Source organism: Eucyclogobius newberryi, unplaced genomic scaffold, assembly GCF_026437365.1.
Source record: "Eucyclogobius newberryi isolate DKJ021-1_F unplaced genomic scaffold, fEucNew1.0.hap1 SCAF_5, whole genome shotgun sequence".
Classification (NCBI taxonomy): Eukaryota; Metazoa; Chordata; class Actinopteri; order Gobiiformes; family Gobiidae; genus Eucyclogobius; species Eucyclogobius newberryi.
In genome coordinates, this window is record NW_027316167.1 from 25,192,894 (window position 1) to 25,210,421 (window position 17,528).

The 17,528-nt window shown below is 40.4% G+C and overlaps 1 protein-coding gene across 5 annotated transcripts; it reads right to left on the reverse strand.

Annotated features, from left to right (window-relative positions):
- Positions 1-716: 716 nt before the first annotated feature.
- LOC140380998 (ubiquitin-conjugating enzyme E2 Q2-like) lies at positions 717-7,078 on the reverse strand. Of its 5 annotated transcripts, XM_072464998.1 has the most exons (14): positions 6,708-7,078; positions 6,390-6,573; positions 5,932-6,036; positions 5,550-5,672; positions 5,347-5,400; positions 5,110-5,259; positions 4,146-4,230; positions 3,983-4,043; positions 3,826-3,916; positions 3,683-3,741; positions 3,110-3,158; positions 2,833-2,937; positions 2,288-2,354; positions 717-1,960 (listed from the first exon to the last, which is right to left on the reverse strand). In XM_072464998.1, the coding sequence occupies exons 2-14, from the start codon at positions 6,546-6,548 to the stop codon at positions 1,929-1,931; spliced, it is 1,140 nt and encodes a 379-aa protein (XP_072321099.1). In that variant the 5' UTR covers positions 6,549-6,573; positions 6,708-7,078; the 3' UTR covers positions 717-1,928. The 5 variants fall into 5 exon arrangements, with proteins under 5 accessions (XP_072321099.1, XP_072321098.1, XP_072321102.1 ...); XM_072464997.1 differs by having other exon boundaries at positions 6,390-7,077; XM_072465001.1 differs by having other exon boundaries at positions 2,842-2,937; positions 5,119-5,259; positions 6,390-7,076.
- Positions 7,079-17,528: the final 10,450 nt, after the last annotated feature.

A 17,528-nucleotide genomic window follows, 5' to 3' on the forward strand; every position in this document is an offset into this window, starting at 1 on the left:
ACAAATACGTTGCAATTTTGAAGTGATCCTTTAGTTGTGTGTGGTACATATTCCTGAGTTTGCTTCCCCTGAAAATAAAATTGGGCTGGAAAACATACCCATGATGAGGTGGCTCACCTACAAATTGAACAGTTAACAATCATGCCATGTTGAGAAAAGGTGATGTGATGAATACAGAGCGCTCTGCGTGAAGACAGAAATGCTCTGGCTGTGAGGTTAGTTAAGTGAGGAGTCTGGAATTAGTTCACAACTGAACTTTCTATGCTGCTTTTAGGGACGAGATACCAATAAACGATGCCACACCACAGACACTCACAATTTGCATTAAATGGAATGCTCCACGCTGTTTTCCTGCATATAACTCACATTACATCAAAGCATTAGCATGCTGAAGGGTTACTGAGGTGGCAAGCACTGGGTCATTCCTGCTAGAACATTGGCATTTATCAAACCTGAGCGATCACTGTTTAATAGGGGCAAATTCCTGTTGGATGTGATTCCGAACATCATACAGAAGCACTGCTATTGCTGTGAAGTGTGACTTTAGTATGAAGTGAATAAAACAAATCACTGACCAAGGTCACTTAAATGCAGTGTGGAGAGAGCTATGCAGCTGTCTAACTTTTTAGACTTCTTTAGCATAACGAAACATCACTGCTGCATAGCCATAATGAGGTTCATGTGGTTTGAGAGATCAGAAAATAGCCTAAGCGCAATGCCAGAAACAGCTGTGCCTGTTTTTATTGTTCATCAAAGTGAAGAGGTGTCATCAATTGTGTACATGTACGGTTTCCAATTACTTGAGAATATAGTTACACAAAAATAATAAAAACGGCAAGTTATGGGTACTCATGGACATGGCTTACTGGGCTTTTACCTCCTGCAAGAGTATTTGTTTTCCTAAACAGGCTTTGAAGAAATTGCAGTGCCCCAGCTCTCAATTGTCAAATGATACATGGAACATCAGTCTCTGCCTTGTCCAGGACCCACACGGTTTCAATATAAACAATTTAATCCTTTTTCAGAAATACAAATTTACATGTTTACACTTGAGATTAAAATCAACTACCTTACAGTGTGATCCGAAACAAAGCGAGTCCCCTGCTGTAGCTGGTTTTGCATTGCCTAAGATGCACACCAGCTCCCTCCTGCACGGAGTGGGCCCTACGCTGGTGTCGGCAATAGCAGTGACCCCCCCCCCCCAACTCAAAACGTCTCATTCTTTACGGGCCGTCCCACCCAGGAGTGTGCGGTCTGCTCTTTTCTCTCTCATCACTCCGAGGGCGCCACGCTATCATATAAAAGCTTTAAAAATAATCATCATAAGAAGCCTTATAATTGTGGAGAAAGGGGTCTTGGCATTTTAAAGACAATACAGGAGAACTTTACCACAGAGGTCATCTATGAAGCAAAAAAACGAAAAAAAAAAAAAGCAATTTCACCAGCAGAAAAAAATAAAGATTTGTTCCAGCCACCACCAATCATCAGGCAACACAAGTTTATAATATCCAGTCTGAGGTCGGGGGAGGCGGGGTTGGGCACTCAGGGCCCCCCCCCATTCAAATAAAGCCATGCCTCAACTTTACAGCCAGGAGGAAACCGTGGCATGCCGCACTCTGAAACCCAAGAGCTGATGCGGGTTCGAGTCCTTTCCAGGAGGATGGGAGGGCGACGCAACGTAAAACTCAACAGCAGATATAGTGTTAGATAAATATCTACCCCCCCCCCCCCCCCCCCCCCCCGAGAGCAACTGCAGGCAGGGCAGTTTGTGGTGAGGGGCCGGGCTATTCATTCTGGATCATCTGGGAATTTGGAGTCAAGAGTTCGAGCTCTTGTGTACTAAACAAAGTCCTCAAAAAGACGTATTGGTCATGAATAAAGTGAACTAAGACATATGGGTCCCACAGCAGGAGAGGCAAAATTCTGTGCTAGCCATCTTCCTTTGGGGGTGTGTACCAGCCTGGGGAATAAAACAGGAACAGGAGCGTAAGCAAGGATTATTTGTGCATAAACAACAAACAAACGGCTCAACAACATAAGATTCGGCTCGTTTCACGTTTGTGCCCAGTGAACGCTTGCATTGTCTCTGCTGAACAATCTCCCTTAACATTTATTTCCTAAACACATTTTAAAACAGTCTAAGAGGATCGACTAGAGGATGTGAATTGCCACCGTCATCGTTTGCTCCATGCGTTACTGCTCTTCTATGATGGAGTGTGGCTCGGATTTAGTTTTAGTAAATAAGGCTGCTAATGCACTTGTATGAAACAGGAGACCCAATACTCACCATTCTTTTCATGAATCTGAACCAGAGATTTGTAGGACTGCTGTGCTCTGGCAAGATTGTACTGATTCTGTGAAGAGGAAAGACTCAAATGAGAGCAGACACGGAAGGCGGACGAACCTAATATTCAAAACAACTTAAGAGCAGATTTTTCAGACACAAAAGTGAAGCCAGCTAATCTTTTTTTTTAGGTTAAGTTAATTGTCTCAAATTGTGGGGAAAGAAATCTGGATAGCGCAGCTTTAACAGATTTGTCCCCAAAAATGCTTTTCCAAGTCTCAGCTCAAATGTCATTGTAAAGGATCAGTGGAACCAGGTTTACTTAATAATAATACCGGTGATTATATTTATTTTACAAGCAGAGCATGAGCATCTGTCTTGAAAAGCTATACCAAGAGTGAGACTTTGACTAAAAAATGTTCATACAAAAGAAAAACTATTAATCAGATAATGTAGATCTAGGTGTGGGAACTTAATTGTCTGAAGAATTTGCATAAAAAGTGTTTTTTGAGTGGAAAATGTTACTTTAAATACTTAAATTGTTATACCTCTTTTACCTTATTTGCTCCAAACTGCACTCTGGCTTTTCCTTTGACTAAAGTGGCATTGATCTGCATGATAACAGACTCAATAGAATAGGCACTGCTCCAGCCCTGGAATAACAATGACATGTTACAAATCATACAGGTGTGCATCTCAAATATATTTGTATTACTCAAATATTCCCGTACTGGTGGTGGAGAAGTTCATGTTTCCTTACATGATCTTGAGACAAACTTTCTACCCCATTTTAATTGCCACATTAGTATTTTTTTTTATATTTACCTGTTTGGTGAGAAGCTCCATGCAGAGGGCGCCTCCACCAAGGACATAGCTGAAAAAAAGCAAGAAATTAAAAAAGTGTATAAGGATAGCCCGGGCAGGCTGACACGGTGGGAAAAGAAGAGTAGAAGAAAAGACGAGTCAGATGCCATGAAAGAGTGAATGGAGTGAGAGAAAGAGAGAGAGATGATAGGTCAGCAGCTCGGTGCTTCTGTTACCGCAGAGACAACTGCAGGTACAACACTTACGCATGTAAACACATTAGGTTCTATCAGGAAGCTTATTTTAACAATACAAGCTTAAACACAGGTCCCATAATCCTGGTGCTTCAGCGTGTGAAAGCTTGGGTCGGATCCAGATTTACAGGGGTTCGAGTCGAGTTTGTCCACTACGTGCTCGGGCTGGATTTTCTGGGCCTGATCTAAACTCACCACCCTTTAGCAGACTAGATGCTGCACACGGTATGTGTTTAGTGGACTGATAACTTCTTCAGTTTACGACATCACTACTGATAATGACTTTGTACAAAATATAACTTCAAATTCAAGTAAAATTATTTTGAAGGCAAACACTCACCCCCCAGAAAGCACGGGCGAAACAACTCTCACAAATGGTGGATCGAAAGGAAAGTTATCCTGAAAAATGTTTGAACAATCAGTTACAATAGGACACATTGAAGAGAACTTACTTTGTTGCGTGCCACACCATTGTTGACTTACTTTATAGGAAAAGTTTAATAAGATGTAATCCATCCCTTCTTTTTCCTTCAGGACTTGTAAATCACTGTGTAAGGGGCTGTCTGGATCCACTCTGCAAGTATGAAAATAATGTTAATTTGAGCTTTGGAAGCAACACTTGGACCTTTGAGTTACTCACGTTCTTAATTTGACGTGCCATTCATAGAGACTGTCGTTAACAAGCTCAACAGAATAGATACCTAAAAAAAAGGGGTTCAAGTTACATTACATTACAATGTCAACAGGTAATGGCTATTGTGTGTGACTGTTGAATTATGACTTTATTTTAATACAGTAACTACCCGTCTTGTAACTTTGAGACCTGTAGATTTCTCTCAATTCCTTCATTAGGCGATCGGATGCCTGCACTGATCCAGACACAGCTCCCTGTCAAAGAAAAGTCCTTGTTAGTTCCTTATGCGCCAATTCCACTACATGCAACTGAACTCCGCTGCGCCACAATCTCTGGAGTAATGTCACTGCCATGGGAGGGAGGGTGCCACTGCGACGCCACATGACAACATTTTGGAGAAAGTTTATTTTCTTCTCCGTTGGTGTCCGGCCAGATCAAGCTCCACAATTTGGATATTTTAATATTGTAGATCTATGATTCAGAACGCATCAAACAGGAAAGATCAGATAACTTGTAATTAATAGGAGTACGCATTGTTGCTTTAAAAATTTCAACACGGTGGACTGTTAACATTCTCTACCGCCACAAACGCAGACAGGAGAAAATTTTATTGGACTCATTCACATAAAGCATTTATGCCTAATAATTATACCTAATGGCATTAAATGTGAGTGTGAGCTTAAGAGCAATCTCATGAAAAACAACCGTTATCTGCACTTCTGCTTTGGAAGAAATAGTTATTTGGTCCTAAATAGGAACTTTAGTTTGACACTTGTGGCCTCCGCACATGCACTTCTTAAGCTGCTTGGGGCTCCGGAGCCCGGAGGACCTGAGTGGAGCCAGTGGGTGAGGGTTTTACGGGGTCTTTCAGAAGTGGGCTGCAGAGCAGTGGCGCGGCGCTGCATGTAGTGGAATCAGCGCATTAAACTCTGCTGTTAAGGTGCCATTAATTTCACAATAATAATCAAAAATAAAGTAGTTAATCAAATTAAATACCATACTGCATTGCATCGTCAACAATCATATTTAATATTTAAAAGTGCATCATGCTCAATGAAGCAAACAATGTAATCAAATATTTTAATCCCATCATTCCAGAAATACATACATAGTATGAATGAATTAAAACTTACATCACTTACATTCAAGTGGTCTTGTCTCTGGTTTTTGCGGATTTTCTCCAAGATGGCTAGATTTTCTTTTTCAATACCATCATCTTCTGATTTCTTCCCTTCCACAGGTTCTTCCTCTTTCATTTCATAGTGGTCCAGATCCTCTATGTCCTACAGAGAAGGTGTATTTTAGAACATCATCAGCACATATTGTGAGAAAGAAACAATTGATAATTTAAGATAAAGTTAGAGACATGCCTCTCCCATTTCCTCCTCCTCTTCTTCCTCAGATGTAACTTCCTCTGTTCCATGCTTATACAACACAAAAACAAAACAATCTCAAATTCAGAAAGAGTCAGAATACTGGAGAAGTGTTTATATAGATGGACTGGATGTTAGCATGATATAAATGACATTCAAATTTGAATAGGAGGGAGTATTCTTAACTATTCAGTAACTACCTTTCGGTCTTGCCCTACAGGACCTGCGGGCAAAGGCTGGTCAAGCATCTCGACATCAGGATGTTGGGGAAGGTTGTACAACCGACAGAGGTCACAAATAAGTTTCTTCAACTGTTGTAAAAGCTAAAAACAAAAGTTTTTGGTTACATCAAGAAACGTATGTCCAGTAGAATGAAATGTCTTTGACTATAATATGTCAGCAAAACCTTAAATAACGTTTCTGTATTTCGCAGTTGTATTAGGATTAGCTCGTCTTGTGTTTATAAAAGATCTTGGGCAGACAAAATGATCCTGACACACCGTGTGCGTGCAAAGCCGGTGATGCAGCTAAACGTGACATTTCACTGTGATATTAGGGATCATCTTATCACATGTGAATTACCAGGGTGCTGCCTTTTCTCACATCTTCCAGCCGCTCTAAAACTTGTGCAAGGCTTGGGTCGTCTGAATCTACAAACCATATCGGTGGCGTAGTCGGATATGACTCCTAAAGACAATACAAAAAACATGTACAAATATTTAGACCGTAAAAACGTCATGTAACAGTGGGTTGTCACATCACGCAACTGCACGTATTTACACTGTGATCGTTCGTATAGCGTCATGAGCTAGTCTGAGCTTCTTTAGCAGTTAAAATAACGATCCATCTATTGTACCCAGCGTGATATTCAATCATGGTGAAACCGGATAAAACTGTATAAAAATATATATAGCTAAGATTATACATAACACAACGGGCAAAAGCGGATTCTTGACATTGTAGCAAGTTAGCTGCTAACTTTAGCCTGCTAGTGACGAACGTTGGTAACAAGTCCCGCTGTTATGTCCGTGCGCGCTTACCGTGATGTTACAGTGTATGATTAACAGCTTCTCTCTGGTCACATTAAACTGACAGCTTAGTTCGTCAGGTTTCCAGTCAATGATCCTGAAACGTTCGTGATTTGGGTCAAAAATAGACTCCAAAAACTTCAGTTCGGCCTTCAGCCCCGACACCGACATCTTCCATGCATCTCCGACTGGGCCGCTGGGGAGGAGTGAAGTCGGGACTTAGCTTAGCAAGAACCACAACAAATCCTGCCTCAACTACGGTGTATGCGCAGAGACAAGTCCCGGATGGTCTGCTGGAAGTCCGCCGACGGGTTTTTCACGGATAGCGACCCGTTTTGAGATGAAATAACTGGCGAGGGGTAAAAGTCTTGTCGGTTTTCGAGTAGCGTGCCAAACAACGCAGAGGATGGTTTAGCAGCAGACTAGCGGGGGAGTTAGCCAGCGAGCTAACCTAGCCAGTCCGTTGTTGTTGTCTTTCCGCCTATTGTTGTGTCTTCCTAGAATAAGAACATTTTCGGTCCTTGTCCGTGTCCTCTCACTGGCTTCTCACTACCACAGAAGACTGTCCCTCATCGCCGCGGTGAATGTGAAGCAAACATCCAAATGTGACGGATCTGAATCTTTCTGTGCGCTGTGTGGATTGTGTTGTTTTTCACCCCGGTGTTCAACTGTGGCTGGTGCTGCGCTCGTATGGGGTTTAAAGATGGCGTCCCTGAACCTCATTCGCGCAGATTCCCAGCATTCAATGCGACACTGATGTGTCCCAAAAGTTTCGTGTAATTTCATTAAGTGAATCCCCAAGAGCTCATAAACGTATTATGTGTTTATTTCGAATTTAGTCTTATTCTTATTATTTCATCCACGACAACTGCCCTACAATAAATATGCTATATTTAGGAGGTATGTTGTAATAAACCATTATTGGAGTCGCATAGTGAGGATTTCTAATGAACAAATATTTGTAATCTATCCAAGAGTCTATTGATATCTAAATGTAGATCCATACTTGTACTACACATTTTACTAGCTAGCATGTACGACGGAGGACAAGTGCCATTTTAAAAATGAACAAATAATAACAAAGAATATAAATACAATAATATAAATGTAAATTGATAAACACGCTCACACACACACACACACACACACACACAGGCGCGCGCACACACACACACACACACTCACTCACTCACAGGCGCACGCACACACACACACACACACTCACACACTCACGCACGCACACACACACACACTCACTCACACACTCACGCACGCACACACACACACACACACATAACTTTATAGATACAAAATATTAAAATACTGGGTAGTATTTATTATAAAAACTGAAAATACTGTATAATATATATAATAAAATATTATATTAAAATAATATTTAAGCATATACTTCAAATTATGATGATATTTCACTAATAACAAATGGTAAGTATTTACCGGGGACTTCGGTCTTTACATTGCATCATTCATGCATTTCTCATGCACACTTGTTTTTGGGTCATAACCGTCTCTAATAACCGCTGCCCTGAGGCCGACTGACAAAGGTTCCAACGACCTCTTTCATCACCACACATTTTTTGTGTAGGGTGGGGTGTCTTGCTAAAGGTCACAATGGCAGTAACACTGTTAGTTTGGTTGAACTGCCAACATTTGGGATATAGATTACATTTTGAGGGATGTATTGCACCCTCACTAGCCCAGCACATTACTCCTAAAGAAGGTGCAGATGTGTAAAATAAAGAGTTGAGGATGTAGAAAACTCTAACACACACTTGGAAGAAGCCTGAAAGTGTCCTCCAGCCTGACACAGGCATGGATAGGCTGGCTCCAAGGGTTAACATCTGCTGTCTCTTTTACCAAATAATAAATACAGGGGTTGCATTTTATGTTTTGACTGTTTTCACAATGAAAAGTGAAAATATTCCCACTTTGTGTGTGTTTGAAAAAGACCAACGTCTGTTTGTAATATTTAAGATCTCCCCTGATGTAGTAGACACCTAGAGCCTTAAAAATGTATGACATTCAATACTTTGACATTGCTTTTATAACTAGAAATAACAAAGAACATTCTTTTTTTTTTGGCAGCATTTATTGAATACATGCTCCCTTCAGGCAGGAGGCTACGGTCCATCCGGACCAGAACCTCCCGCCACAAGTACAGTTTATTTTCCTCTGCTGTTGGACTCATGAACACTTCTTAAACACGTTAACCATAATTTAATCACCCACTGCACTGCTCACTTTCTGCACTACATCTGTAAATTCAACTGTATATATATACTGTATATGTAATTGTGTGTAAATAGTAAGCCTATTTTTATTTTTATGCCTATGCCTATTTTATTTTATGCCTATTTTTTATTTTTTATCCTATAGCAGATTATTGTATAGGTCTTACACAGGTTGTTTTCTCATTGTTCATTGTTTTATGTTGCACCGATTCACCAAAACAAGTTCCTATGTTTGTGAATTCCGTTCATTGACAATGGCAATAAAGCTTTTCTGATTCTGAAAAAAAGAGGCCAAGCTTCCATCTTTTTACCACCTGACTTACTATAATTCAAGAAAATACAAACTGTTCCAAGAAAGTATGGATACAAGTTGATCAAATCTACATTTTGTGTGTTTTCTTTGGTAAGTTGGCAAGTTACTTCAATTGGGCATTGTTGCCAATTCAGAATCTAGACTGAAAGCCTACTTCCTAATGCTGCCACTAGAGAGCAATGTTTTCCAAATAAAAACAACTGGTATCTTAAATGCATAAATGTGATCCTTTTATAGGCCTTTTATTTAGGCACTATATTCATAAATATGATCATCCTAATTGTGTGTAATTATTTTCGAGGCCATTCTCAAAGGCATATCAAAATATGACCACTAGATCTATCGGTCCGTAAATAACAACGCTATAACAAGCCTAAAAAAGACAAATTAATATACATTTATCTCAAAACTGAATTATTGGAATAGCAGAGGTTCTCAATAGTTACAGCCCACATTTAATTTGATGCTTTTCTTAGTCCGTGACATAATATGGCCTATACCTGACCACAGTTGGTGTACAATATGGGTCAGTGGATTTATAATAGTCAGTGAAAAGGTTCCAGTCCAGCACACACACATTCAATTCTGGCCAACATTATTAAAAAGTCAATTGACAAAAAATACTGATACACACACAAAAAAAAAAAAAAAAAAAAAAAAATCAGTAGCTATTACCCGTATAAAACACCAGATAACCTATTATATGTTTGGCCTTGAGAAAATGTTCATATTTCACAAAAAGCACTCAACTAACGTATGTGCACTGAACTCTCTCTTGAATCCCAGAGTGTGGTATATTCCAGTTCACGTAGTCATTTCACTTCATTTGCTGACTGTCAGGTTCATGGTAAAGCTGCTGACCAGTTTTACCTGTGCTGACTGTTTGCTTCATCAATACCATTTATTCTTGTCACATGCATAATTACTTACTATCGACTGGATGGTGCTGCTGCGTTTTCAGGCTCTGTTTATGCTTATATCATTTCAACCCTACCAACTATATTTACATAAGGACAGAAGTAAAAATATTGTTTTTGTAAATAACCTCATTATTTTTTTGTAATTCAAAGTGTTGGGTTCCCACCACAGCATTATAGGCCTATCACTGAGCTGGAGGGCAGTTTATTCTTAGTTCTACAACTGTCAAAGGCAGATGTTGTGTCCAATTTGTGGTTAATGGGGTAAATGCCTGTCTACATGGAATAAAAACGGGTCTAAAACAACACCTTCTCCTTCTCCTTATTATTTTTTTCAGAATAGCTTAAAGGTGATGGTATTACTCAAACACTATGATTGTTGTCATTTCTTATCAAACACTGTGGATCATACGTTTGGATATTACTTTCCAACACAGTGAATCTCCCACAGTCACAATGGCCCCTGCCCTAAGACACTCTATGAACTACAACACTGCAGTTGGTCTGAGCTGGCTCCATGTACATGTACTGGTGCTTGTGGATACTGCAGTCTGGGTCATGAGCCCAGGACTAATTAAGGTCTGTGTCCTACGACTTTTCAGCAATACTTATTTATTTATTTAACCGTTATTTAACCAAGAGAGTCCCAATGAGATTAAAAAGCCCTTTTCCAAGGGAGTCCTGGCCAAGAGGAAGCGACATTTACATAGTGACAACATACAAAGGAACAAGATAAAAATAACACAGGTTATGTGAAATAATGGCACATTATTGATGAAATCTCTAACGTTTTCAGCATGGTTTTAAAGGCATTTAAGGACAAGACCTCAGCCAATTTCCAGTCTTTCTGCAACATATTCTAAGCAAAAGAAGTTTAGTGGACAAAGGCTTTCTTCCACAGCTCTGTGCAGGCAAAAGAACTCAGAGCAACAGCTGAGCATTTGATTCTACTGGAATATGAGTCAACACTTCTGTGTTGACTCATGATCAAAGCACAAATCATTTTCAGATTGATTGATGATTCGGTCCAGATTATGTCAGATGCTTGATTGATTCTTATCTTTAGTTGGACTTTAAAGAACAAGACCAGAGGGAAGTCAGTATTTTAAGCAAAGGACCCTCTTTGCTGTGAGTGGACAGTGGGATCCCTGTGGTTCTCAACCTACTACTATTTTTTTAGGCTATAGAATTCTCAAATTTCACCAGAAACAAAATCAAATTATGGACAAATGGCTGACTACAAACGGGGTAATTTTTGTCCCCAGATTAAAGATGAGTATGTGTAGGTACATGTAGTGATAATACTCATGCACCCATGTCAGCATCAACACTGGAAAATAGAACATGCAAATGAAGGAAAGCCTGGTCGTATAAGGCAACGCTGTAGTGTGATAGTGTTTAAAAGAATATTTCCGAGGGCCATCGGAGAGGCCATTACAAAGGTTGTCACGAGTCAGAATGAACAGAAAAGTATGCATCACAGTTCTCTTCAGGCCTAATTTATGATCGAGCAAGTGACATGCCGTTTGCCATACTATGTTTGTGTACGGCCCAATAAAGAGGCAGATTGCTGGTCTCTGACATGATTTATCTCGTCTCTCTGCCGTCCATCTGCTTCGGACAAAAAGTTAATTAAAATCCAGCTCTGTCTTATTCCATCCTCAACAGCATGAGCAAATCATCCTCCAGCATTTATAGCCTTCATTATTTCTGTTTGAATAACAATGCAAACAGTGGTATGCATTCTTCTGTCTATTTACCCCCTTAAGGTTATTTTATAAATCAATAGAATTTTTTATTTGCAGGTGATTTCTAATAATGTTAGGTGGCAACCAAAGAGAAGTGTATAGTAGCTTTGGAGAGAGATTTGTCAACCGCCTCGTCTGCTGATTCACCACATACGACCGCACACTTTGTCAGAGAGGACAGAACACTATTCCCAGAGAGAAGGAGCAATATTCGTCTCTTTCTTTTTTCCGTAGGAACAGTAAACGTGTCAGGGAAGGGGCAGGTCACATCCAGACGAGAGCCAATATTAAACTTATAGGGTATGTAGATAATATATATATATATACATACATAATCTATATATATCACTCTGAGTTCTTCGTGTTCAGCGAGAATGAGAAGAACTTGTATTTGTCTTCAAAACACCAGATAAGGGCAAGTTGATTTAATGATGGATCTTTTCTTGTTATTTTATTTAATTTTTTTAAAGTATAAACATAAACCGCAGAAAAAATAAAAATGAATAAATATGAACTAAACATCCAAAAGAAACAATTTGGAGCAGTGCACATCCATTAGGAGCGCTGATATCAATGACAAATATTGTGTGCCTGATATATCCTTGAATACATTTCTTATTTATTTTCATTAATTTACTTATTTTGAGCTGCTTGTCTTTAGCAAAACGACCGGAAAGTGGAACGGAATGAAGGACAATGCAAAGTCCAAGATTAACTTAAAACATTTCACTAGCAAGGACCACGACCCCAGATACGATGCAAGGTGTTTATTGGCAGGGGAGAAACATGAACAACACGAATGTACGAAGTTAATGCCGTTTTGGGTCTTCTTGCGATGAGGGCTGAAGGCTCCCGGGCCTCGATACCCCCATCTAGGAGATGAATTAGAATAGTTTAAAGAGGGTGGGAGGGAGGGGCACGAAAATCACGAACACAGGTGTGTGTGATCTGGATGATTAAGTAGTGTAGCCGCAGGAAGGGGCGTAGGAAGGGGCGTGGGAAGGGGCGTGGTCCTGCTGCCGAACTTAAGATAACAAACTTATCTCCATGTAAAATAAACATTGATGCTCGATATGGAGTGGGACAACTTATTTCAACCCACCCCCCAGAGCCAGAAAATACATTTAGGAGAAATAAAGAAAAACATATTTCTTTTCAACAGTGCTAATCAATATGTCAACAATAATTACCAAATGGCTTGTACTTAATGCATTCTCACCTGATGATTCTTGAACTGCTCTCTTAAAGAATTATTGGATATTTTAAGTAGTGAAATGCTTTAAAAACAAACTTTGCAGTGTAGAATTTAACCGGCTCATACATTTTGAATAACTTGGATTGGACGGATAAAGAATTAACACTGATGATAGTAACAACATGCAAACAAGTATGTCCGAATTCTGCCTTTTCTTCTTTATTTTATTTCCTCTTTTTGGGGCGTGGCTCTGTGTAATGGACAATTTTTGTGCCAATCTAATTCCATAAAGGTTATCTGTGGAACATCTCTGTGCTGTGGGATCTGCTGTTCTTCATGCACTCTAACCAAGTCAACTCAGGCCTAATCACATTGGAGCCAAACTCTATTTACTTTGTGGGGCACTGCTGCTCTGGTGAGAGGCAAAAAGCAGCAGTGTAAAGGTCTTTGCAAACGAGTGCACCACTGCCAATCCTGATGCTAATGTTTACAGTGCAAGCGAAAGACCCTGACAGGCTGACAATTGGGGGAAGGAGGCCAGCCTAAATCAATTAGCTAAGAGAACAAGTATCTTAATTCAAGCCATGTTGGACCGGCTATAGAAAGCACAGAAAGGTAAAGATTATGAATGTGTGTTCTCTTCATTTAGCCTGTTCTATAAAGGGCACATACTGCCCCTGTCCTTAAGTCCATGGACACGTTACTATTATTAAACCGCTTCAGCTGAATATTGTGGTATGAATTGAAACTAATGAAAAAGTTTGATGAATTTAAAGGCTGAAGGGGAGACAGTGGTGAACTACAGCTACAGGTCATGCATGTGGGGGCGTGATGGCTCATGTGGTACAGCAGATAAACTAGTACAAAATTATGTCATGAATCAGAATACAAACCTTGCATTGTATTTGTATTTACAGTAGGGCTGCCACCATCTAAACCTCCATAGAAGAATCTGACTTGACCTGGGCTGAGCTTGAGCTTCAGTTTTTGTGGTTTTGGGGAGGAATCAGGATGCTACAAGCCATGAACATATGGTGGACTATGGTGCTGCAGCAGAACGCTGTATGTGGCAGACAACATTTTCCACCAGCGTGACTGATCACACATAGACTTTAAAAGGGACTGGGTCTCAGAGGGAGTAATATGCCGGCTGGAACATTGTGTTCAGCGACCCATCCAATTTACCCCTACCTGTGGCCTTGACAGTAACGACAGCGGTGCTCACCAGGAAACAGCAGCACAGATGGGCATGAACCTGACAAGATGCTTTTTCAACTTACAGACTATACAGGAGAAAACACAAAAAGGCGAGGAATTAAACTAGATAGCTGCCCGTATATCTCTAATGTATAGATTTGCCTTTTGTCTAACAGACAAATTGTTGCCAAATTAACTATGTAGATTTCTAGTAAACTTGTTTTAACTCGGCTCTTTGTTGTCATACTGTATACTGATGGTTGCATTTGCATGTGGAAGTTGTTGCTTTCTGTCCAATCTGTTTCCCTTATTTTGGCGCAGCTGTGCTCCCTCTGGTTGGTTCATTGTCTTTTCCATGCATCGTTAAGTGCAAGTCCAGACATATAGGCCACAATCAGTCACTTCACCCTGTGGGACCTCAGTGGGACCCACCCCCAGGATGAGCCATCCCTGCTCTCGGGGGTGTGGTCGATGACTGATAAGCTTCACATTCTTCATCCTCGGTCCCTGGAGAGTTTATTTGACCGTAACACAGAAACCCAATTGAATTATGCTAGCCCAGACAAACATGCAGACATCATTAACCGAGGATATCTAGTGAGCAACGTCTCAAATCTCATGTGCCTCCCCGGTCATTTGCACGTCATGGTTTGTCAATTATAAAGTTAAGACATTCTACACCTTTTTTACACCCAGTCTCAGTCAAATATAAACCACCGTTACATTTAAGTATTTTATAAATCACATGGGCATCACCTAGTCCACAAGATGAACTTGTCATAATGATCTGACCCTATTGGTCATTTCCATGTCCACTGCCCAGCCATTGATTGACATTTACAGCTCCTGCGCCTATATGAGCCCCAGGAGGGATATTTAACTTCCAAAGTCTAATTCCAGCAGAGTTGTGCGGTCAATCCTACTCAATCATTATAATGTCCAACAGCAAATACATATCCTAAGCAAGAGTATAATGCATTGTATAGCTTGTGATAACACTGTTTCTCTCTGGCTTCCTGTAAAAATAAATGTATATAAATTAGGAGTAAAATATCGCAAATTGCAAACTGTTACTCAAATCTTCTTCAATCACATGTTCAGATCACACAACAGGAAGAGATTCATAGATAAACACTCATGACTTGGTTTCGATTAGACTATTGTCTCAAAGCTCTTAGACACACCTTTCTAAGCACATTAAGATCTCATCTAGGGCAGAAAGAATTGATTCCAATCTGCTGCGATTACAAGACAGTGTGTCAAAGCAAAAGGCATCACAGAAACAAATGGGATTCATTTTTTAATGAACAGTTTACAGTTCAGACCCCACTTTTTTCTGCTTATCATTCTACCATCAACGTGGAACGTTTTGATAGCCAAAACACCAAGGCTGTTGGATGGTCAATACTAAATGAGGCTTCCAGAGATCTGGAGGGCGCAGACCAATCGATCTCTTTAGGATTTGGAGGGCTGTGAGTGAGACAGGTGAGGTTGAAAGCACAGCCTGGTGTCATAAAACTGTCTCTGCAGAGTGCATTCAGGATGTCACACCAGGCTCTATCTGCAGGCTTCACTCTGCATTTGAGACTCTGACTTTCACTGACTGAAGCTGAGACTCACTGATGAGAATAAGATATTAGCATAGTTTCTTACACATTGTATTGTTTCTCTCTCTAATGGGAAATATGCAATTTATGACATAACCACTTCTTGAAAACTCAGCTCTATTGTTAATCCCTTCGAGTATAACAACAAAGCCAAAGAAAGCCACAGCTTGTCTTGGCCAACCTCAGATATGAACATGATGGCCGATAGCTGCCGATGAATCAATATCTTCACATGAGGCTGAAACTCTGGGGCACAGGAGCCAAGCACTTTGGGTAATGAACTGCCTTCTTGATATATATCCCTCACAGTGTGGGATTGCAGTGGTGCTACATGGCACTGCAACTGCAGCAATTCTTTGATTAGCAATTTCTCTTCCATCACACATCCCTGCCATGCCAAAAATAAAAACATAGCATGTCACTCCATGTGTTTACACATCCTCTGTTCACCCTGTGTGACTCTGGCATCCACCTAAACCCTGATACTCTCCCCAGTCCCCAGTACATGATCAAAGAATATCTGTAAACCTATGGTTTGTTTTTCTTTAAATTCTAGAATTCTAATTATTTGCTTAAACATTATTATGAACATTAGCCTAACAGTGGGATTGAGAAAGACCATCTTGTATAACAACCAAACAAAAAAACGCAAGCAAAAATCTTAAAATAAGTCAATGGGACAAAATTACTCTGAATTACTAAAACTCAATTCCATAACTGTATTCTCCCTGATAAAGTGTCATTATATATCAAGTGTACATTATATATCTGGATGAAAAGACATCTCCCACATGCACTCCTCCCCCAAAGTCTCATTACTTGTACCAGGGAGGTCAAGATTACCCGGTCACTTTAGAAAGAAACAACAATGTAATGTAACAGAAGAATCAATGCTTGACATTGTGACATCCATGATGTACATACAAACACGAGTACATATACTGCATCTTAAACTATTAGACTATTACCCCGCAATAATCGTGTCAAGACCAAAACACATAACTATGGTCTGCTTTCTGTTCCCCGCATCGTCGCCAACGTTGAGGGGGCCTCTGTTACCCATATAAGTGCCATGTTATAAAGGTCTGCAAGAAAATGTCATTAAGCAGCAGCTTGACATGTCCTTTAGATGTTATATCATTTTACACTTGAGTGAATCAAGCTGGTGCTGCTACATAAAGATATGATGTAAATGTCAAAGGAGTCCTGTCTTCACATGTCTGTGACATATATTGTGCTGTAAACAACAGACAAATGTACACCGTTTTGTCAGTGGTATATCGTGGGTCAGGGCCTAATCAGCCCTTATTGATCCCCTCTCAATGATTCGCATGGGAGTATTTGGATTTTAAATATATTACTGAGGCAATTCCTTGGATCAGCTCTTCACGCCTGATACAGTTGTTTTACTGGCCTTTCTAATGAGGCATTAAACAGTGTGGTCACCGTAAATCTGCTCCACTTTGATTGCTCTGCTTCTCGTCTGACTGAACCTGAAGAATTCATTTGCCTGTCTCACCCCAACTACACTCACCCTACCAAGTGTTTAGAGTCAGCAAGTGGACACAAGTCTGAGGCATCATCAGCTATTGCCTATAGTGAAGGGCTTTTCAGCGCACGTGGGACAATTCTAACCTACTTTCTAATTTAGCAAAACCAATGAAAAAATCAATCTATAGTTCGATATATAAAACAAAAACAAAGAAAGCCCTGTAAGAGCCCAACTGAAGCTATAGTTTGTGTGTGTAGCATGTGCTGTTGGAGCAGGTCGTCCGCTCCAACAGCACGGGCGCACGCTCTTGTGGGAGCGCGCGGCAGAGTTCATTGGGCGCAGGGCAGCACGCGGCACACGGCAGAGGGCTCGAGGCACCCGCACCGCACTGTCCACACGAGCAGCGCCCCGGTATGCCTGAGCGCGGACCTCA